The 24,464-nt window shown below is 34.8% G+C and overlaps 2 protein-coding genes across 6 annotated transcripts; both read right to left on the bottom strand.

Moving 5' to 3' along the window:
• Positions 1 to 48: 48 nt before the first annotated feature.
• LOC122021417 (oxysterol-binding protein-related protein 3A-like) lies at positions 49 to 18,626 on the bottom strand. The gene is made up of 10 exons (XM_042579538.1): positions 18,380 to 18,626; positions 16,019 to 16,112; positions 15,346 to 15,462; positions 3,008 to 3,080; positions 2,814 to 2,932; positions 2,548 to 2,669; positions 2,176 to 2,352; positions 1,852 to 1,996; positions 644 to 822; positions 49 to 484 (listed from the first exon to the last, which is right to left on the bottom strand). The coding sequence occupies exons 1-10, from the start codon at positions 18,478 to 18,480 to the stop codon at positions 238 to 240; spliced, it is 1,374 nt and encodes a 457-aa protein (XP_042435472.1). The 5' UTR covers positions 18,481 to 18,626; the 3' UTR covers positions 49 to 237.
• A 1,203-nt stretch (positions 18,627 to 19,829) lies between these two features.
• Positions 19,830 to 24,198, bottom strand: LOC122020445 (E3 ubiquitin-protein ligase SDIR1-like). 5 transcript variants are annotated; one of them, XM_042578373.1, is made up of 10 exons: positions 24,034 to 24,198; positions 23,836 to 23,960; positions 23,563 to 23,720; positions 23,408 to 23,465; positions 23,258 to 23,310; positions 22,951 to 23,179; positions 22,625 to 22,760; positions 22,483 to 22,534; positions 20,844 to 20,972; positions 19,830 to 20,200 (listed from the first exon to the last, which is right to left on the bottom strand). In XM_042578373.1, the coding sequence occupies exons 2-10, from the start codon at positions 23,873 to 23,875 to the stop codon at positions 20,084 to 20,086; spliced, it is 972 nt and encodes a 323-aa protein (XP_042434307.1). In that variant the 5' UTR covers positions 23,876 to 23,960; positions 24,034 to 24,198; the 3' UTR covers positions 19,830 to 20,083. The 5 variants fall into 5 exon arrangements, with proteins under 5 accessions (XP_042434307.1, XP_042434310.1, XP_042434308.1 ...); XM_042578376.1 differs by having other exon boundaries at positions 23,408 to 23,456; XM_042578374.1 differs by having other exon boundaries at positions 23,836 to 23,955.
• Positions 24,199 to 24,464: the final 266 nt, after the last annotated feature.

Here is a 24,464-nt window from a genome sequence, read left to right as displayed (position 1 = left end):
TTTTTATGATTTATTGGCTCGAGATTAATAAACCACCAGAAAAACTTGTAAGCATGATAACATCAACATCCAAGAATTTGGGGAAAAAGAAGATTCTACAAAATGGATCATCCATGAAACAAGATTGGAATACAAAAATACAAGAAACTATTAAATTATATAAGATCACAAGACGATGTGTTTGCAATCCATGATACAAGTAGACAGGTAAGTCTTTTGCTGCCACGCATACAAGCCTCATTCTGCAGACAGATCGGCATACTGCCATGGATTGAACTTGATAGTTTCCATATCAATCTCGTCGATAGTTTTGGAGCTATCGATCTGAGCCCGGTGCTCTGAGTATTTACCGCTGTATTCGTACACCTCTATATCACCCCAGGGTGTGGGACTGATTTCACTGGTTATGTTGAACCATCTTGGCGTAAACTGATGTCCCTTAGCTTCTCGGATCCTTTTTTCTGCTCTCTGTCGCTCCTCCAAACTGAAAACGATTGAACCATGATTAGTAAAAACCCTTTATTTCTCTTATAAGTTCTAAAATATCTGATTTCTACGGCGGACATAGGCTTATGTAAAATTGACCATACACATTGGATCTGTTTCCGTTCTGTGTAATTTACCTCTTTCTACAGAAACTCACCTGCTCTTTTCTGCACCGGCTTTGGACAAATCACCTTTCTCGAGTGCATATCTATCAGATCGCAATCGGGAGTCTGATGCTAAAAACCTTTTAGGTGCTGTATCGAAGCTGTTTATTTTATGGGCAAAATATGTGTATTGAAATTTGTCATTTTCAGGAGCTGCAGCAAGTCTCCATACCTGGAAAAAAAATTACAGAAGCATCATAGGAGGTGGTATAACAGAATCAAAAGAAAATGAAGAAATGACTGAGAAAAAATATTCTATATTGATACTTCAATTACATGTACACGTTATTGTCAGTAATATTTGAAAAAAGACAATGAATCCTACTCCAATTCAATATGCTGGAACCTGACCTGGTTGGTCTGTGGTTTTTTAAATTGTCAGGGCTTCATACATGTTTCATTCTGAAAGTACCCAGCATCCCTGCCTACCAAAGTTCCAAACAAAAACTTCTACAAATAAACTACTAAATGAATTTGTGTAAATTTAGATCCATATGATCAATATTGATCACACTGTGGATAAAGCATTGTAAGAAGCAGAACAATGTTTTGCTTATTATGAAAAATGAGCTAATAACGCATCAGAATAACCAGAATAACTCTTTTACTTATTATGAAAAACAAAGGTGATTTTGGAAAATTTATGACTATGTTAATGTCAAAAGATGATTCAAGAATCTGGCGCTCGTGTATGATTGCTTCAAAAAAAAAAAGGTTATTAGCCAGCAAGAAATTGCATGTTGCACAACTAGTGCGAACTTAGCTCAATTGGTAAAAACCTTGAAAATTTATTGCCAAAGTCTTTGATTTAAACCCTGCCTTCATCAAAATGTTAATGCTTAAGTTGATTGCATGCCATATTATTTTGAACATGCAAGAAGCTATTGGCATTTTAAAAAAGGAAGAGAGAGGTAAATGCAGGTAGACAGATGAGAGGCGCTGGGTGGGGTAAACCATGCAAGTCATCATTTCTTGAGAATCGACCCTTGGTCATTACACCAAAAATGTCATGTGTCCATCGTTTGTGCTACGCCTTGGGGGCAAGCTATTGGTATTATTTAAAGCATCTATATATATAGTGTATGCTTCAATTGTGCATAAAGAAACAATTTGCTCGACAAAAAAACAGGCACACAGAAGAAGTTTATAATCATCATGCATCTAAAGCAGGTAATAAGAGTCACAGAAAATTGATGCATGCCTCCTTTAGCTCAGTTCCAGGTAGGGGTTCTCCTTCCTGATCACACGGCTGGCAACTCATTGATTCATTCCATTTTCCAGTCATTAGTATTTTTGGTTCTTCTTCTGCACTGTATACATATCCATCCACTTCATATCGCCCAGCACTGCCAATATATTAGTATCGTGTCCCGAATGTTTAGACCAAAGATTAGAGTTTAAAGGCAAAAGAGGAGAAAAGTCGATACAAACATAAGAATGAATTCTGACTATCATTTCGCATCACTTGCACACCAAAAAGGAATTAAATGCTGAGATAGATTGAGATGGTCTTAGAAAATCATACCCAAACCAGCCACATGGTTGGAAATACAATACAACTTTATCCCCAGTGGTCAAGTTTGTCATAATCATCTCACCAGGTGAGTCAGTCCATGTGCGCCCGAATATAAGATTATTAACCTTTGTAAGAGGTGGCACCAAATCCAGTATTACATCATCTTTCTTGAGTTTCACCCTTGTCCTGCACCACAAGCAAACCTTCAAATTATTCAGGCAACTAAACGGCTATAGTTAAAGAAGAAAATTATCTTGGTTATCCAAACATGAACACACTTATGATTGACTTTAACCATGATAGAGTTCAGATATTCAAGAAATTGTTCTAAAAATAACTAGATTGTTTTGATCTTCGAGAAGTCTCAACAATATTTCTCACCTTCCCAGAGGATAAATTTCAAGGGAATTTCCTAAAAATTTTGTTTTCAATTTTGAAGTGATATCATAAGTAAAATGATCATTCTCAGCATGTGCTGCGCTCTTTGGTGGATGATGACTAACCTGAAAGTAGGCCATTGCACAAGTCAGGAAATCAAAATAGCACAATGCATTAAGACTGTCAACAAGAGAATAAATATTGGAGAACGATACAAAAAACCTTAGGAACCTGGACTTGCAAGTGATGCAAACTTAGGAATGACTAACCTGTTCTGCGATGAATGTCAGATTACCATGATTAACCATTTCATAAGTCTCACCAAGGATAGGATTGAAAGGCTTCCATGTACGCTGAAAGGCATAGTACACAGAAATTGCCCAAGAAGCTGGAGAACATAAGAAAGAATCTGCATCACATTATGATTAAAATGGTTGAACAAAAAGATGAAATATTTACTTACAAGAATAAACTAACCGCATATATGGATCCTCACACTGATCTGCTAGATCTAATAAGTAAGAGTACTCCATTAACTGGAAACAAAATTACACTCGATAAACAATGGCACAAATATCATGCTCATATTATAGAAATACATCTGACAAATATGCAGAGCAAACTGGATGTGCTAATGCTATCTTAAAAAAGCAAACCATCCAAAATCCTTCTTTTTTTCCTGGATGAAGATTCTACACAATGAATGTGAAGCTTCCACAACTTTCAGCCAAGCAGTTAGTGACTACACTACTCATTTTGAGGGTGCATTTTACTAAAGTCCAGTAAGTCTGGTTCACAGAAAATAAGCTAGTATATCTATAACTATTTATCTCCTGGAACACGGATGACCTGCTCTTCTATCTGAGATCGTAGCAAGATGTTCGAAACTAGCAGAATGCCAGCATCAAAAGCCATCTAAATGAATGGATAGCCACAATAGATAATGCAGAAGATCCATTGAATAGAAAGATGGAATATCGAATATACATTGTTTGCTCCAAGTCAAGGTATATTCAAAAGCCAAGAAAATAGTTTAATCAAATATCTTTGTCATAAACCTATCAATGAAGCAACTTCAAATGATTCCACACTCAGGAAACGAAAATGAGATAGTGTAAACATTTTTTTAGAAGATTTTGTCATGAAAAAGATAAAAGAGAGTCAAAATAAAATATGACCAATGATCTATATCAGTTTCTAAATTATAGCAATGGCCTCTATCAAAAGGAAATGGAAAAATGGCAAAGTCAAAATCCATCATCTAGCAGCAATATTGTCAAGTAATCATGAAGTTATTGGCATTTCAGATAAAATCTGGAATGAAAAATAGTGTGCTTCTCCACGTGTTTATGGCTATAATTTCAACATATTTCTTGCACAAAGAGAAGCAGACAAAATCAAAATGAAACAAAAGAGAGAACTTTCATAACCTAAAATGGAAGAGAATGCACCAGAATCGAACATGAGTTTTGATGTTGTCAAAGGTTCAAGTTAAGTCTTGTTGTGATCTAACAAGTTAACTAAGTGTGCAGGATGTTTACTCAACCGGGAAAGTCTTAGCAGATCGTGAAAGTCGGGTAGGAAGTCCAAGTGGGTCGAAGGACCCGACACTTAGCAAAGAAGCTCGATAGGTCTAAAGGATTTGGTATCGAGAGGAAGCCCTGGTGAGCCAATCCGATACTAAGCGGCAAAATCCAAACAGGTCTGGAGGACCAATGTTTGGTAGGTAAATTGAGGTAAGCAACTGGAGAGGAGCAACCGTGAGGTCGTGTTCCGAAAAAGAACAACCTTAGGTTGTTAATCCAACTGAAGAAACCGGAAAGGTTTCCAAGTTGAGATCAAGACAGTTTTAGTTAATTACTACTCATGCATCATATATTACTGTTTTAACTTTGTTTTGCAGGAATAGTTGTTTAACTCTGTTTTGCAAGAAATGGTTTGATCGGTTGACCGAACCCATGGATCGGTCGACCATACCAGGTTGACACAGAACAGAAATAAGATCGCGCCAAAGCAAACATGGAAGCCAGGCCGATCGTTTGACTGCACCCAGAGATCGATCAACCGAACAATAAAAACATTAATGGCGAATTAATTTCAATTCTCGACGAACAGGGAAATTGCTTTGTTTGGTCGATCGAACAAGTTGATCGGTCGACTGATCAATTAATGTTCATAAATGTGCGAAGATCGGATCTCAGCGAAGAAAGAAAGCATACAGTCCAGTTGACCGATAGGTGGATCGATCGACTGAAAGGATCAGTCAATCAAACGACTTTTCGGTCGACCGAATGAGACTTATAAAAGGCGTGCTCAAGGTCCGAGCCAAGGCAACTTTTTCAATTTGTTCCGAATCAACTCTCTGTTCGTGCTTATATTCCACACACCATCTTAACGTGCTAGCTGTTACATTAAGAATTGCCGACAAGCTTCGCTTCTTATTCTTTGTCGGTATATTTTTATTAGCTTGCATTGCTTTAATTTCAAGAAGACAATAGTGTATTACTATTTTCTAGTTGCATTGTACGAATTTCTTCTTTCCGAATATTTCGAAGAGAAGAATTATAGTGAATTATCCAACGATGCGATCAAGGATCACGGACCTTGGAGTAGGAGTCGGTATAGGCTCCAAACCAAGTAACCACCTGAATCACATGTCTTTCTTTTGCTATCTTATTTCCCTCCATACTTAGATATTTGTTTTACAAATCGATACGAAAAGAAAAGTTTTTTAATGAGTGACATTCAACCCCCCCCCCCCCCCCCCCTATCAATTGGTATCAGAGCAGGTCGCTCTGAAATTACTTTAACAGCTTTTCAAGCAAATTTCAAAAACTTTTTCATTTTCTTTAAAGAGATTTTTCTTATACATTTATCTTATCTCGCACTGCTAATCCCAGGACGAGAGTCTTGAAAATTCCTTTGGTTAATTCTGTGATTGCAAGAATGTCGAACTCCTACCGAGACAGTTACAGTACGGTTCGCCCCGTTATTCAAAGGGAAAAACTTTAGCTACTGGAAAAATAGAATGAAAACTACACAAGGGAACCGACGAATCAAAGGTAAATAAGAGAGATCTTTTATTGAATAATTTATTTAACATTAAAATGCTTCCCAAAGAGACGGTCACCCAACTGCACGCACGACTCAAAGACATCCTCAACGGCCTCCATCTGATTGGACACCACTTGAAGAACCGCGACACAATAAGGTACGCTTAAACGCCTTTCCTCAGAACACTTTGTGGGTATCAATAGTAGATGCTTACAAAGTTTATAAGGATCTTTCCATTCTTAAATTAGACGAATTGTTTTGCGAATTAGAATTACACGAGCAATCTAACTTGAGTTAAGTCAAGAAAGGAATTGCACTGTATGCTGGACCAAGAAAGGAGACCGAATCTTGAACAAATAATGAATCAGAAAGTGAGTCAGACTCGGATTCAACAAATGAAGAAGAATTGGTCAATATGATCTGAAGACTAGTGACAAGGAAGAAGTTCAAGAGGAGCACTAAGAAGGTATTGATCACCATACTCAAAGCAAATCAGAAATAATTTGTTACAGATGCAACAAGAAGAGGAATTTCAAACACGAATGCCCAAACCGAAAAGACAAAAAGCCTAAGTCGACAAGAAGGAAGAAAGCTCTTCAAGCAACGTTGGACGAGTCACTTCCGAGGAGTCTGACGCGGAAGAACCGAAGCACTCGAGTCATCTTACTTTTATGACAAGAAACGAAGATTCCGAGTCCGAGGAAGAGTACGAGTCCGAGACCGACACCGAGTCTGAGAGAAACCACGGATCCGTATCAATTTCCGAAGGTCCCAATATGATAATTTTTTATTCCAAGTCAAATTTACTTAAAATAGTTAAATGTTTGTTTAAAAAATTGACTAAATCCAAGGAAGAAAATAACTTACTACTTAAAGGAAATTGACCACTTAAGGAGCAAAGTAGCTTGAGTCACTTGGCTAACCAAGTTCAAGTCGGAACTTCAACTCAAATTGCAAAACTTAAGAAAGAAAATTCCAACTTGAAAGGTCAAGTGGAGCAACTCAAGAAAACGTTGAGAAGTTCGAATTGGGATCAAAATGTCTAAATATGGTACTTGAATAGCAACAAGTCATATACAATAAATCCAGAATTGGTTAAACTCAAACAAAACTAACAAACCATATTTGTCATTAATTAGTCAAAATATTAGAAATCAAGTTCAAGCATACGTTACTAAAAAATGCTTAACCAAACCAATCAAACCAAAATCAATATTTGATCCCTAAGAGTCAAATTCATTTCTTAGATAGACCATATCTAAGTTATGGCTCAAAGGGAGAAAATAGAAAAACCTTCAACCTACTTGATTAATCAACTATGCATGATTAGAATTAGCTTTATTTTTCTACTTAGCTTAGAATTCTTAGTTAAAAAGGTTTACCAAACTATAATAACATAGCATCGGAATGGATTGGGATGATAATACGCTCAGAAAACTTTGTCGAAGGTATGTCTAGGCTGAATCATGTGTATTCTACCTGGTGCACTAGACCTAGTGGATCTGGCCGAAGCTACCACAGTCAAACATAAACTAGTTAGACCAAAACTTAGTATTAAGGTTTTTGGGCAGGACTATTTTGAAAAATATTCAAAAAGTGGTCCACCGTTGATACACAAGAAAGTCATATGCATCGACACTGAAGACTTATCCTTAGGAAGCTTTCTTAATTAACACAAAGCTAAGTTTGTATGTAACGTACGTTGAAGAACCTTTTTTCAAAATTCTTAATAATTTAAACCTAATTAAAAACTTAATTTAAACTTAGTTGGATTAATTTTAACTAAACAAACTTAAATCAAAATTAATTAAAACTAAAACTTAAATTAATTAAAACTTAATTCAAAATTAATTAAAACTAAAACTTAAATTAATTAAAATTTAATTCAAAATTAATTAAAACTAAAACTTAATTCAAACTTAAATTAATTAAAACTTAATTCAAAATTAATTAAAACTAAAAACTTAAACTTAATTCAAACTAAAATTAATTAAAACTTAAATTAATCAAACTTAATTAAAAATTAATCAAAAACTTAATTCAAAATTAATTAAAAACTTAATTAAAAATTAATTAAAACTTAAAAAATAATTAAAAACTTAAATAAAAAACTTAATTGAAAATTAATTTAAAAAACTTAATTAAAAACTTAAATAAAAAACTTAATTGAAAATTAATTTAAAAAACTTAATTCAAAATTAATTAAGAGTTAAATAAAAATTAAAACTTAAATCAAAATTAAAAACTTAATTAAAGCTAAAATTAATTATAACTTAAAAAAAAAAAACATTATCATTTGCATCCGTCGACCGAACAACCAAATCACAGGGAGAAGCTTTAAGACTAATTCAATTTATCTATCGACAGAACAAATTGTTCCGTCGACCGAAAAACCAAACTATCACAAAGAATCATTAAGACAAATTCAATTTATCGGTCGACCGAACTTTTTTTTTGGTAGACTGAACACCTAATTCTACGTGGGTTGGCACGAAACAGTCGCCCATAATCAAATTATCGATCGACAAAATTGTGTTATCGGTCGACCGAAAACCTAATGCCCATCCCTGATTCGTCCACCTTGCACAAATTAAAGGGATCGGTCGACCGAACCCTACAATCGATCGACCGATAAAAGGCTATAAAGACGCAGCGAGGCAAAGCCTAGGGATATCAAATCCAAAGTTGCCTCTCTAGTTTCTACTACCAGAACATGGTGCCCAGTCTTCGCGATGCCTCAGTAACATCTAACCAATCCTTCTTTCATTTTCTAATTTCAGTTTATTTATTTAATTCTTTTAATAATAGTGAAAAAAGTCGTACGACTGCACAAAGAGAGGCTAGCTCCTTAAATCCCAGCCAAGGCCCTAGGTTTTCAACTAAGGATTTGCATCAATCATTTCCAAGTAAAAAACTCAAAGTGATAGAGACTCATTGTCTTGACCTTCCATTTTATCAAATATATTGTCCAGAGATCATAGATAAAACCTAGCATTTTCAACTTGATAGCATTGTTCTTTGTAGATATGCTTATAACTCAATTATGTGTTCTAAATTTTATCACAACTTATGTGAGATTGATTCTCATCACTATAAAACCAAAGTAGCAATCCGGGATACGCTATTTGACCTTTATATGTTTCTAAGATTCTTGCGAATTTGACCTTATGTTAACCGCATCTTTTTCAGTGCTTCTCTTCCTGACGTACTACCCAACCCTTTCACTTAGCTGACTCTTGATCTTATGTATGCTGACTTCTTTAAGGGATATCGTCCCAAAAAGATGTCATCCGTATCACTGAGTCTTGCATTCATCCCTTGTCATCTAGAGATCAGGGAGTTATGCGTTTAGTGCATCTTTTTTTGATGTGCACACTAAGCCACCGACTAAACTTTGACTTAGGTTACTAGGTGTTTAGATCTATTATCTACTATTCGGGGTACTGCACCTCGAATAAAGTTCATATGATCTAATGCCATGTTCTCACTGCATGCATTGCTTCACTAGGGGTAGGAGTTCATCAGGGTGATGAGTTACTAGAGTTGTCTGATTTTGATCCAGTTGGGATCAGACAGATGTCTTTGGCTGGGATCAGGACTAGCATAGAAGGATTGGTGTATAAGCAGACCCATCCACGATACGTCCCACCTGTAGAAGAGGCAGCCATAGCTGAGGATGAGGCGATAGTAGTCGAGGAGCCACATCAGCCGCCTTTTGATGCAAGATTTGCAATGACACCGATTTTCAATGCGGGCCAAAGCATCTCTTACGCACCTCCTCCACCAACCAGTGACTTTTTTAATCATCTCTGAGATGACATTTTTGGGTGGTTCGACTCCCTAGAGACCAAGATGACTGACCAATACAACTCTCTCCAAGGACAGCTTGTGGATTTTCGTCAGGAGATGACTGATCGAGCTGATGCTTTTGAGAAAGAGTAGCGTAGGATGTGCGATTACTTTCGTGCTATTGATGATGACGTTGACAAGTGAATTTTAGATATTGATACTTATTTTGACATATTTGTGCCTTGATGGCATAACCGAATATTTTGGCTGCTTGTTTAACTTTTGCTTAAATGTTATCCTTGCGTTCTTTCATGTAAATTAGGAATGTTTTTTTTTAGAATAGTTTTTTTTAATATGTACTTTTAAAAAAAATTACTTATTAGTTTTTCAAAACTTGTCTTCAAAATTCTCCTTTCAAAATTTTTTAAAATTGCTTTCAAAATATTTTTAAGGAGAAGGTAGAAGTACAAGCATTAGGTGAAATATACGATGACTCTAATACAACATGGGATAAGATGATATCAAAGTTGAAAATAGAAGCTAAGAGTGTACTCGGTGAGTCAAAGGGACATGAACCACTAAGTAAAGAATCTTGGTGGTGGAATGAGAAAGTACAAGAGAAAGTGAAGGAAAAACGAATAGCTTATAAGGAATTATATATTTGTAAGAACGAGGAAAACTTAAAAAAATATACAATAGCCAAGAAAGAAGCTAAAAAAATAGTGAGTGAAGCAAAAAATAAAACTTTTGAACGGTTATATCGAAAATTGGATACAAAAGAAGGGGAAAGAGATATTTATAGAATAGCTAAAATGAGAGAAAGAAAAACAAGAGATCTTAGCCAAATAAAATGTATTAAAGATGAATGTAATAGGGTATTAGTAAATGATGGAGAAATAAAAGAGCGGTGGAAGAGGTATTTTCATCAACTTTTCAATGAAGGTTTAGGTGACCAACTTAACTTAGGTAATTTAATTAGGTCAAGTAAGCATAGAAATTTTAATTTTTATCGTAGAATTCAAACATCAGAAGTAAAACAAACTTTAAATGAGATACACAATGGAAAAGCCGTTGGACCAGATGATATTTCGATAGAGGTATGGAAGTGCTTAGAAAAACAAGGTATTGAATGGTTTACAAAATTATTTAACATGATATTGAAAACGAAAAGAATGTCTAATCAATGGAGGATAAGTACTCTAGTTCCCTTATATAAGAACAAGGGAGACATACAAAATTGTGCAAACTATAGGGGTATTAAACTAATGAGTAATACTATGAAACTTTGGAAAAAAGTAATAGAAAAAAGATTAAGAAAGGAGACCACAGTAACAGAAAATCAATTCGGGTTCATGTCTGGAAGGTCGACAATAGAAGCTATACATCTCCTTAGACAATTAATTGAAAAATATCGGGAGCAAAAACAAGATCTACACATAGTATTCATTGACTTAGAAAAAGCTTATGATAGAGTCCCAAGAGAAATTATATGTATGGAAAATTTTAGAAAAGAGAGGTGTTAGCGTAACATATATTGAACTAATTAAGGATATGTACGAGGATGTAACGACCAAAGTAAAGACTTCAGGCGGAGTATCTGAAGCATTTCCAATAAAGATAGGGTTACATCAAGGATCAGCCCTAAGTCCCTATCTTTTTATACTAATTATGGACGAACTCACTGCGCACATTCAAGACACAGTACCGTGGTGCATGTTGTTGCAGATGATATTATTTTGGTAGATGAGACACGTGAAGGAGTAAATGCTAAGCTAGAATCTTGGAGGGAAACACTAGAAGGGAAATGTTATAAGCTTAGTAGATTAAAGACAGAATATATGGAATTTAAGTTTAGCAATATTAGAAGTAATGAAACAATTGTTAAGATAGGAGAGTACGAGTTGTCCGGAACCGAGAGATTTAAATATTTAAGATCATTTTTACAAAATGATGGAGGGATTGAGAGAGACGTCTTACATAGAATACAAGCAGGATGGGTGAAATGGAGGAAAGCGCTGGGTGTTTTATGTGATCGTAAAGTACTTCTTAAACTTAAAGGTAAGTTCTATAAAACCACTTAGACCTCTATGTTATATTAATAAATGTTAGATTATGACTCGAGCACATGAGCATAAGATGAGAGTTGCAGAGATGAGGATGTTAAGGTGAATGTGTGGACATACGAAGATGGACAAAATAAGGAATGAGAGCATTAGAGAGAAAGTCGGAGTTGCATCTATTGAGGACAAACTCCGAGAGACACGTTTAAGATGGTACGGACATGTACTTAGACGACCAATAAATGCTCCAGTTAGGCGATGTGAAACTATGATAAACATGCATATCAAACGAGGAAGAGGAAGACCAAAAAAGTGGTTAGCAACAATAAAATAAGATAAAATTTATTTAAATATAAATGATAATATAATAAGAGATAGAGCTCAATGGCGTAAAAGGATTCATACAGCCGACCCCACCTAGTGGGAAAAGGCTTGGTTGTTGTTGTTGTTGTTGTTGCTTTTAAAATATTTTATCTTTATGGAATAGCCTATGATTTACCGCAGAATTACATGCTCTTATAATTTTAGCAGTCAGTATCTCACAAGCACAGTAGGATACCTTGCTTGGATGTGAGATGCTAAGAACTTAGCCTAAGATTTCAGATACTTATGTCAGTGCATCGTTATAAATCTGGGCTTTAAACAAAATACATTGATCAATTTGAGCAATCTGATTAGTAACAAACTAGTTAAAACCAAAAGCTCAAATTGACCAACCTGAGTCAACAGCTGCAATCTTATGGTAGTCAGCTTACTATGAAGGTTGGACATTTCATAATAAGAATATTTTTTTTTAGTTTTTAAACAATGCTCGGGCTTTTAGGCACATATCAACTTAAGGGGGAGGATAAATATCATTTTTGAATTTATTTCAAGACTAAAAAAATTCAAAACTTCACATTTTATCCTCTTTACCAATTTTTCAAAATTTATGAATTCCAAAATTTCAAATATTTGGATTTACACTAACGTTTTTTACAATGATATATTTCAAAATTTCCTTTTTCCAAATTTTCAAAAGTTGTTTTATTGTATGGTTATCATTTTCAAAATTTATCTTACTTTAAACTTAAAATTTTCAACTTTAAAATTCTACACTTATGTTTTTAGAATACTTTATTTTTTAAAAAAAAATTGTCTTCACATTTTTATTTCAAAATTCTCTTTACAAAACATTTTAAATTCTACAAAAATTTATTTTCTAAACACTAATTTCATCACTTAGTTTTTGGTTAACAGTTCTTATTTTCAACAATTCTATTAATCATATATTTGTCCTTAGAAAAATTTTCAAAAGTGTACTTTTCAAAACTTATTCATTAAAAATCTTGAGAAAAGTTTTTTAAACTAACTCTTTTCAAATCATATGCTTATACATCTTTGGTTCCAAAATTTTTCCAAGTAATTTTTCTAACTCCAAAACTTAAATCTTGGAATGCTTCAAACTTATTGTTTATATTTCCCCTATTGTTGATGTATGTCAAAAGGGGGAAAGAGTGAATTCAGGGGAAGTTAACAAACTTAGGGGGAGAGTTAAGTTAAAATGCTTGTTTACTTATTTTTGCATATGTTATAAACTTAACTATGAACCTTGGCCAAACATTAAAAAATGAGAGATTGTTGATGCAAAGTGCACCAGAATCAAACCTGAGTTTTGATGTTGTCAAAGGTTAACTAAAAAGTTAAGTCTTGTTGTGATCTAACAAGTTAACTAAGTGTACAGAATGTTTACTCAACTGGAAAAGTCTTAGGAAACAGGCAGGAAGTCCAAATGGGTCGAGAGGACCCGACACTTGGCAGGGAAGCTCGATAGGTCTAGAGGATCTAGTATCAAGAGGAAGCCCTAGTGAGTCAATCCGATGCTAAGCAGCAAAGTCCAAACAGGCCTGGAGGATTAATGTTCAGCAAGTAGATTGAGGTAAGCAACTGGAGAAGAGCAACGGTGAGGTCGTGTTCGAAAAGGAATAACCTTAAGGTTTCCAAATTGAGATCAAGACAGTTTTATTGTCAATTACTACTCATGCATCATATATTATTGTTCTAACTTTGTTGAATAGTTGTTTAAGTCTGTTTTGCAGGAACCAGTCTGATCGGTCAACCGAACTCATGGATCGGTCGATCGAATCAGGTTGATACAGAATAGAAATCAGATCGCGCCAAAGCAAACATGGAAGTCAGGCCAATCGATCGACCGAATACAGGGATCGGTCGACATAACAATAAAAGCATTAATGGCGAATTAATTTTAAATCTCGGCGAACAGGAAAACTATTCTGTTCGATCGACCAAACAAAGTGATCAGTCGACTGATCAATTAATGCTCATAAATATGCGAAAATCGAATCTCAGCGAAGAAGGAAAGCAAGGGGTTCAGTCGACCCATAGGAGAAGACTGAAAGGATTAGTCGACTGAACGGCTTTTCAATCGACCAAACGAGACTTATATAAGGGGTGCTCGAGGTCCGAGCTAAGGCAACTTTTTCAATCGGTTCCGAATTAGCTCTCTATTCCTGCTTCTGATATTCTGTACATCATCTTCACGTGCAAGCTGCTACATTGAGGATTGCCGACAAGCTTCGCTTCTTACTCTTTGTCAGTATATTTTTATTAGCTTGTATTGCTTTAATTTCAAGAAGATAGTAGTGTGTTACTTTCTTCTAGTTGCATTGTACGAATTGCTTCTTTCCAAAGATTTCGAAAAGAAGAGTTATAATGAATTGTCCAACGGTGCGATCAAGGATCGCGGATCTTGGAGTAAGAGTCGACATAGGCTCCAAACCAAGTAACCACCTGAGTCACCTGTCTTTCTTTTGCTATCTTATTTTCCGCTGCCTTACTTTGATATTAGTTTTACAAATCGATACGAAAAGAAAAGTTTTTTAACGAGCAATATTCAACCCCCCCCCCTCTATCGGTTCCTTTCGATCCATCAGAGAAATCTCATAAAGAATAAAGTGGTGATCCTAGTGTGGGAGATTATAGGCGGCATTAGTTGAATTTGAGAGGTGCAGGGGAAAAAGTACAGATCCAACCCAACTCCATGTATTTGGAGAAAGATCTGACATCATGAATTTGAGATTAACTTGGGGTTCCCTTTTCTCTCAGATGAAGTATATTTATTGAGTGAATGAGCCTATTTTACAGTGTCTTTCAGAGCCAAATTGAATTCTCCACCTTTATCAATCAATTATTGTACTTTCATGCTTGAATGAAAACAAAAGTTGTGTCAGGAACAACCAATCAGTTGCAATCTGGGAACAGCCAATCACATGGGATATATTACAAGTTTCAGAGGACTACATCTTAAATCTAGTAGGGCATATTCACTTAATAGGAAAAACATCTGTTGAGCAAATGGTCTGGTGCAATAAGAAAACAGACAATGCATGCAAACAGGGAAATAAATAACATTAAAAAAATAAATAATTGAAAAAATAAATAAATTTGAGATTGACACATCCACGATGAAAGAAAACTAATTAAAAAAATATTCAAGATTGGCGCATCTGCAACAAATTTTAATTTTGATTTTTTTATCATTGGATAATTTTGAGTCAATTAAAATTTTCTATTTTAGTACTAAATAGAGAATAATTATAGTCCAAGTTAAGTCTAACATATTTTCTTATTTAGAATATTATTTTTGTGTTTGTTGCCGAGCCAAGTCTATACAAGAAGTCTAGATTTCAATATTCAAACTAATACAAAGTTTCAATTTGTCAGAGTTTTTCCTCTAAGTGAGGTAATTGTGTTCTTTGCTTCATCAACTTTCCACAGTTTGATATTGATGTTGCGTCAACAAATGTATCCAGAAATAAAGTGAGTGTATGACCAATTTAATACAGGTTAAAACACACATATACACACACAAATATAAGGGAAAAAATTTGGTGCAAACCTCAGCCATCTTCTGAAGCATTGTCATTGGCTCACAAATGATGACAGGCAATGTCACAAGTGATGTTACATCCGATCCTATATATTTGTGCATCATCTTCCAATAACCATCTCTATCCTACAAATCATAAATAAAAAACAAAAATGATATGATGTACATGAAAATGGATAGCAGAAAGTGTGGAAAGTCGGTGGCAAGATATGTGAAAGACGACCAATTAGATTTAGGAACCAAAATGAAACATGCCTCATAGATATCTGTTAGTTAAGTTCAAATTAGAGCGCCGAATGAAAGGCATAGGAATCAGATAATATTCAATGTTCTCCAAATTAAAAGAATATATGTCAAGCCACAGTTATAAAACATAGGAGATGATGCAGGAATCATTATAAGGTTAGCTCATCATAGTCAAGATGCAATTAAGTGCTAAATTGTTTCTATAATTGCTTCCTAACAAAATCACTGTCAAACGTTTTAAAAAAAAAAAGAAAATAATCAAGTTGGGGATTAGATAGAACCAGAACTTCTCAAAGCTAACAATAATGATGGTATATAGCATTCACTGGCAAAGTTTTAAACTATCTCAAATTCTTGACTAAATTCAGAATAAAATTGTCCATAGAATAATGAAAAATATAACATAAAAAATGACTAATTAGTGAAAGAAAGAAACCTCTTGCTTCCATCTTCCTCGCTGTGCTTCTGCCTCAGCATCTTCGTTGCCTCCTTCAGGATTGATAACTTCAAGTCCTTCATAACCCAGTAGCCTGAAATGTTGGTCATGCTAGAATATGTTTAGTGCATAAAAACCATAACGTTACTGAAAATTAAAACACTGTTTATTTGTGACCCAAGTTAGCATTACACTCAGCACAATTTAAAGTCACAGAACTTCATGATAGACTATGAATCAAACTTACTAAAATCAAGGGGGACTATGCAAGCGAACAATTACATAATGCATATGCAATATAAGACAAGATGTGATAGCCAATTTTAAACATTAAAAGTTATTTATATTGATAATAATGCACAACATAAAAAAGATGTACAAAGTTACAACTGTCAAACGCTTTAGACCAACGCAAGTTAAAAGACTCAAGCATGACATAAAAGCTAATTGATGATTTGCAAGTGGTCCAACCAATAAGACAGCCTCTTACTTAATGTAGCAAACAGATGGATAAAAACAATGATCTGAAAGTGCAAGAACTGAATCAGCTTGCTAATGTTGTATTATTCAGTGTTTTTACTTTCAGAAAATAAAAAATTTTGAGCAAGAACTATAGAGAGGATAAAATAGCTGGTATAGTTCCTCAGTTATGAATTTGCACTTATTGTCAATCCTCTTGTTGCTGCTTTCACTTCATCATGCCTTCTCACTTCCAAATCCTGATCCTTGCCATAGGAGCCATTGCAGAGGGATAGAGGGAACATGTAAGAATGGCAGACTACTATGAAGAAAGGGGCAAAGAAGATCATTCAAGCATTGACACCATTGTGGGTGTCAATAGGCGAGTAAAACTTGTTAGAGTTGACCACTCTTGCAAGATTGCAGATGGTACAGTACGGATATCTCTGTTGCATGCAACAAAGTGACATAGAGAGAAGGATAAATCATGCAAGAGTTTGAGGTGTGCTAGTCTTTTTTAGGGGAAAAAATCTCTTTAAAATTGGTAAATTCAGACTAAGTCTGTGTGGTCAAAACCAGCTTTGGCTTGATCAAATATAGCCAACATATAGCAATAAGCAGCCAATTTTAAAGTTCTCAGAGTGTATAGATAGAAACCACGAATAAGGGTGCAACTATGCAATATTTAATTTGGCCGGCTATCACATACTCCCTATGTATCTAGATATGCAACAAAACAGCCCACCTTTTTAAAAAAAAAAAAAAAAAATCAAATATCGAGAATGATGAAACCAAAGTTATCACAGCAATACTGCTTATTAATATATCTCAAAAGTATATCCTTGATATGGCATGAAAGCAAGTTTGAAATTCAGGAACATATATATACGCATGGGAAAATTACAAAGTGTGTAACATTGAGGAGAAACCTAGTATTATGAATGTGCTATTTTTATAACAGAAGTCCACTTCGGAGTACATTATAAGTTGATAATATAGCATGTCAATATCAGATAACCACTTTCCACCAAATAAGACTATTAGAACATTAGGTTAGCAACTATGATCATTACTAATAGGGATTTTTATTAAGCAACTAACAAGGTTTTGAAAAACCTGTTAGCATGCAGTGCAATAATCAGATAACTAGTCATTGTCGGTATATAGGCAATTCTTATTAAAAAAAAATAGAAATAATTATCCTATCTTATATAGTTGCAGGTGCATAAATACAGTGTTTGTAATCTGGACATTCTAGCTAGGCCTTACTAACTCTGCAATCTTGAATCTGCATTGATAAAAGATCTGAGCAGATGATGCATTTTACTCAAAATCCTTTTTTTCAAATACAAAAAATAAAATAAAATCTTCCTATCTTTTCTAGCAACCAATGTCGAATCACAGAAGATAAGCTCTATAAGAGCGGAGGCAAAGCTAGTGTTGCTATTGCAATTTCCATAAACTTCCACACAATTGCAATTTCCATTCATCTATTCCTTGTTGATCTTAGCAATGCCTTCATGGTCCCAGGAGACCAATGCGCATGGATCCGTGTTAGCTTAATGAAATATGAAATATTGTAGTTGAATCCTCTTAGTATATAAACACAGAATTACAATAATGACAATATAGCAAGCTACTACAGTCTATCACAAGCAAGCACCTTTAGTTACAGCAGAATCCCAAGTACTAATATAACAACTAGCTACAGTTTATCATCTAGCCACCAATGTTGTAAAACAAAGTTAGCACTAAAGAGCCATTAAGCGAACTCATAAATAAATAAAAACAGTGATTTACACTAGCTGTTATATCAAATCCTTCTTTATTCATTACGAATTAAGCTCATGAAACTTGCTCCTACCGGAACAGAAAATTAGATAGTGATGAAGGGATTCATACCCGTTGACTGATCGCTGCATCGCACTGCCCCAATTCCGAACGCTAGACGTGATGGAGGAGAACAAGCCTCCACCAGTCGGCTTCTCATCTTTAGAGCCCATCAACAATTCGATCCCACAGACCTCCCCAAACGGGATGTCAAAACGTATCTCTAATCAACAGTCAACACGTCTCGAGGCCGCTGCCGGCGCATAAACACCAGCGAACGGAGAGGCAGTAGAATTAGGGCAGAACTTTATATAGATTTGTCAAACGGAACTCCTCCCTTCTACCCATGAAAGTACCTGCAAATCTATTGCGCGAATTCTAATGGGCCCGAGATGGGACACACTAGAATCCGTATTCCCCGTGACAGGCTATGGGTAGATAATATGCGACTATGCGAGAATAAATTGTTTTTGTTAGTAAAAGCGAAGAAGAAAGTAAATGGTAAGAATATTTTAAAAATCAATTTTTAAATATACATAAATTATAACTTAAATTGGGTAAAAATTAAAAGAGTGCGAATCATTTACAAAATCGTTAGTATCTTATTTTCAATTAAAATCAAGTGAACACCATATTTAACATGAAATATTCAAAATACTTTCTAATTATCTTATCATTTAATTGTGTAGAAGTTAACCATCAATTTCTATAAATATAGAAAATGTTTGTTATTTTTTATATAATCGCATATAATTTTCAAGTTATCACTTAGATAAATAAAATCAAAATGATATAAAAAAAATATTAACAATTAGTTTCTACAGGCAAAAACTACATGCTAATTTTTATAACGTATAAAAATTACATATTAATTTTTATAGGATTGTCCATGATAAGACATATTCATTTAAAATACAATAAATGTCATAAAATCTCCATCAAATATTATACTCATTCAAATATTATTTTAATCAGATTAAAATAATATAAAGTCAAAATTATATATTATAACAACTACTACACAGCAAATGATTAAAAAATACAAAGATATTTTAGATAATTCATGTTAAATGTTTATACATTAAAACAACTACTATACAGTGAATGATTAGAAAATGCAAGGATATTTTAGATAATTCAATGTTAAATGAAACATCCATGTGACTTTTATTGGAAATGAAATGTCCATTTTATAAATGATAAACACTCTTGAGATTTTTTTTCCCTTAAAATTTAAATTCAAAACGACTATTGAGACAACATGTAGCAACGATAATGCATCATCGAATAATACAAGTTCTATTTGAAAGACAAAGTAAGTTTTCTTACAATAGCTTCGAGTAAGACTCTATATACATATAGAGAGACCATTAATCCTTTAGCATTTACAAAACAATTTTGCAGAACATCTAAGTACATCAATTCATTGAGGAAAAAAAATTAAAAAGATTATGTTGGAGGAAGACATACCGATAAATTCAATTACTTCTTCCTCCATTTGTGCTTTCTCATTCCTTCAAACTTCAAGAAAATAAGAAAAATTCTAATCTGAGAATCTAAGATACACCAGTATACCCACAAAATACAGTCGAATAAAGAGGTTTCATTTGTTTACATCAGTGATCATATACACTGAACCACTAGGTTGACATATTGCAAATTGAGTTCGAACTAGTCGGGCTTTCTAACAATTTAGGACATGCACTGTTAGTCCAACTCCGGCAGCACCCGGACAGGCTCTATGCTTGGTATATATAACTGCAAAAGAATAACAAGCTAGACCATGTCCGTTGCATCCTCGCCAGTCATATGCCATGCTGAATTCACTTTGTGCTTGCATACGGGGCATGTACCTTGTTGGCGCAACCACGGGTCGATGCAATTTGCATGAAACTGCAAGAGGAAATACAATAATTTAGCATGCGGAGGAAAAGACTATAGTTCATGAGAAATTTCAACAGCTAAATTGATCAGGAGAGGAATTTCAAAGTAGTGTCTTACAAAAAAGAAGTCAATTCTATGATGACCTAAAAAAACCTTGATTCTGTTGGATAAACAAAGTTGAGCGAGTGGGGGGTGGTTTTGTCGGGGATGATATGGCAATGTGGTTAGAAGCACAAAACTCTTATGTTTAACCTGCCTCATATGCTGTCACCACCTTGTAACATCTATGGTGCAGCCTGAAATGGATGCTAGGCTACCTACCGATGTCTCTGCCAGTGAGTCAAATTGTCATTTGGATCCTTAGAAGTTTGGTGTCAACATGGCAGTTCGATGAAACAAGGAATATGGAAGAACAGACCTGAAGATGTCCTCTAGATTATAACCTCAACAACAATACCAACTCCAATGGAGAACACACACATCTCAAGATTTGACATTTGATGCATGTTAAAGCTCAAAGAATCACAGGAGAAAACATCAGAAATTCTGAAGTTTTAAAACATGCACACAACCTTTGTGAGATTGAGGACGAGCATCATTTTCCAATTCGATAAAAATGCAATTGAATCTGAGGTGAAACAGAAACTGTAACCTGATGCAAGCACGGTAAGCTCCGTACTATTTCTCCCACATTGACTTGCTCCAAGCAAACACTGCATGTCAGTTCATCTTCTTGAGAATTAAAATTTCCATTTAATTTCCCACTTTCCAACCTTTTCTGCTATCAATTGCAAAGTTTTGTTAGACTGGTAATCAGTAGGATGGAATATAATTAAAAAAATCTGAGCAAGAATAGTCCAACTAAGCAGAAGAGTTCATATTTTTACCAGGGACGTATATGACCTATCCCTATTTGTTATCTTATGCAAATATTGGATTACAAGCAAGCAATAAATTCAGAGAAAATTCAGTGAAAGGTGTGTTCTTTAGAAGCATTAGTCTTGTATCCATTGTGCATTTATCATCAATGACCATTTTGCTTTTCGATCTAATTAACTAACATTTGTTTACTTGTGTCGAAAGAAAAGAACAAAATGGAAAGGAAGGAGTGGTTTCGTAGAAGGGACAGAAAGGACATATGGTAAAACCTTGATTAAGGTGTGGATCTCTCTTCTACACATTCACCGCAAGTAATCAAGGGATTTCCTTTTATATCCTCCAAAAGTGGAGTGCTTTCGGCAGAAACCAACAAAATTCCCCAAATAAACAAGGCCTAAATTCTTGGATTACAAATTTAATAAATTTCTCCCAAAAAAAAAAGAAAAGACCTTATGCGAGCAAGCTTGCAGATATGAGAAGCCAAGTGAAATTTAGTAGTCAAATAAATTCACAATGGTGATTTGGAGACATGGAGTAAATGAACCGTCGAAGAATTTAGTTCCCTATGGTTGTGACAAATCTCTCAATTAATAAGTTAATAGCTACTCCAACAACTAAAGGATTTTTTTTTTCTTTGACAAACTGCAGAATCCACTAAAGAAACAGCAGATTTTAGTTATAAATTTATATGCATTCCTTTGCCAGAAAGATTTGTTCAAAAGAATTTCAAGCTTCACTTGTTCAGCAAAGTATTCATCTTCCTTCTCTACTTGCTAATTAATGATCGAGTATGCAGGTTCATTAATATAAAGGATAAAAAAAATATTTATTTGTTAATCTCTTATAGCACAGGGGCCTATATTCCAATAATTGGTACCAGATATAAATCCTGTATCAGAATTCTTTGAATAAGTGTCTTTTTTAATCAATTCAAAATATAATATCCACAAGAAAGCAGAAGGAGATGAGATACAATCAAAAGTTTTCAACACATAAAGAAAAGATTTTTAAGATAGCAATAGAACACATCACAATTTAATGACAATTCAAACCTGAACCTTGAGAAGCAAAAAGGCAAATCTGAAAGCCGAAGAGTCAGATGGAGTTAAAGCTCCATCATGAAGTATTTCAGAAACTACATATTTGTTTTATAATGTCAACCTCACAATGCATCTAAACTTTCACATTGTTATGAATGAACTATTTTGTCTACTTTTTTGTGTTAATTCACATGAATTATTGTACGACAAGCCCCTCAGATATAGTTGACAAGTTAATGCAAGGATTAGAAATGAGGTGTCAAGTTGATGCAAAAATGATAATACCATAGAAATCTACTTCATTTTAAATTAAGGAAGAGAGAACCATAAAGCATTCTGAACATAAATGATTAATATCATGTAAAGGATTACCTCACTTGTAGTTATGGAAGAAGATGATGCCTGTTGGAACGATGATCCATTGCTGTCAGGAAGAGTCAAAGTAGTTGATTAATTTAACAGATACCTATGGGACATGTAAAGACACCTAAAAAACAAAATAAAATAAACTTGCCTCTTCCATCCAGAGTTAGATCCTTCACCAGACAAGACCTTGTATTTGTGTGCAGGAAGAGAATTGATCTCTTCCTCAGTCATTGAAGGAACATCTGGAGGATTATCCGAATCCAATGCTCTTAAGGCATCATAATCTGAAAGATAATGGAGACAGATGTTTACGATAGCAAATTTTTCAATAAAAAACAACACATGCAAGAATGAATAAGGCAGACATTAGAGCAAACAAAAAGGAATAGTCTGGATAGAGCAAATTCTTGAAGCTTTAACAACATGAAAATAAGCAAGCATGATAAGAAAATAATGTTATCCATAACCCTGTACCTAAATCATCAAATTCTCGGTCAAGAAGGGCAAGTTGGAGTCTGAGGCTCTGTAACCTCCCTCTCGTAGCAAGGGCAATGGATGGTGGAACATGCAATCGCAGCTCTGTGTGCCCAAGCAAGCCACTAGCAGCAGCAGCATGAGCATGGGCTTCAGCCTGAAGCTGCTGGCACGTTGCATACATCCTAAGGCTTGTGACCATCAGAAACACCACCAAGAGAAGCCAAATCTAACCCAGAGAAAATGGATTTAAGATAATACCAACACAAATCACAGCAATCACGCAGAACACCAGATAGAAAACTACCAGAAAGTTGGGTGACATCTGATGTGAATTTAGTATCATGAAGAGCACAAGGACTGGAATATGAAAACATGAGCAACAAATTAGAAGGATATGTTTAAGTGAAACTGGAAATTAAGTACAGACAAATTTCACCGGAAACTCAAGGCATACCCGTCAAGAGAAAAGCCATGGAATTGTTATTAACAGGTCGAATGCCCGCCTGCATACGCTATCACCGAATCAACAAAAAAAGGCATCCGACAAGCATTATTGATTAGCAAACATGGTAGCTTGAAACTGCAAACAGGTAAGTCAAAGAGGCATACTGTTAATCGCCTATCTTGAATAAATCTTGGCAATCCAGTTTCGACGCCAATCCTGCTTCCCCGTAGCACATAACTCATGATTATGGATGTCAATGACCTAAAATGATGATATCTTATTTTAAAATATGGCTCCCTCGCCCCAGCTATAAACCACAAGCCTGCGTGAATTAGAAAGTAGCTTCAAAGTCAGATAAAGAGGGCTAAGAAAGAATCATGTTGAAATTCACAGAAGCAAAATGGCTTTGCCGAGGAAAAATACGATTTTTAACAGACATATAAAGATTTTAAACCAAAATCGGTTCTGCCGGAACATAGAATGTTTTTAACAAACTATTGATCGACTAAGAGTCGAAGGGTTCCCATGATAGAATTCAGATCGATCGATTCCCCAACCTATGCTGCAGAAACCCTAGAACCATTGAATTTTTCAAAAAGTGTTCTTTTTTAATTTCTAAAGGAACGTAGACTTACCTCGATTACGATGGACGAAAATTTCTATATATTTGACACAATCTGATCTTTATTTCTGGTAACGATTTGGCTTGCCGGGGAGAGAGGGAGGAGGGGAAGCGAGGGGCGGAGGGTCGCGGACTCTTCTCGTTCGTTCTGACGATGAATTATGGGAAAAAGCCCCTCTAATGTTTAGAAACGTCCGAAGGGGACAACTCAGCAATAAAAATCTCACCCACAAAAATTGAAGGGTTAATAATAAATTTTATCATAAACTTCGTACTAATTTTCACATTGTAAGACTTCACTTCGCCTTGGTCTTGCTTAGCTTTCTCTTCAATCCGACGGAGTTATCCAGGATGATAAATGGTGATTATATTTACAATTGAAAACAGGATTGAACCATAAAGATATTAGAATTTAAATCTCCGGATCCTGTATATCTCACCATC

This window comes from Zingiber officinale, chromosome 9A, assembly GCF_018446385.1.
Source record: "Zingiber officinale cultivar Zhangliang chromosome 9A, Zo_v1.1, whole genome shotgun sequence".
NCBI classification, from domain to species: Eukaryota; Viridiplantae; Streptophyta; class Magnoliopsida; order Zingiberales; family Zingiberaceae; genus Zingiber; species Zingiber officinale.
This window is presented reverse-complemented; position numbering and strand designations above follow the sequence as displayed.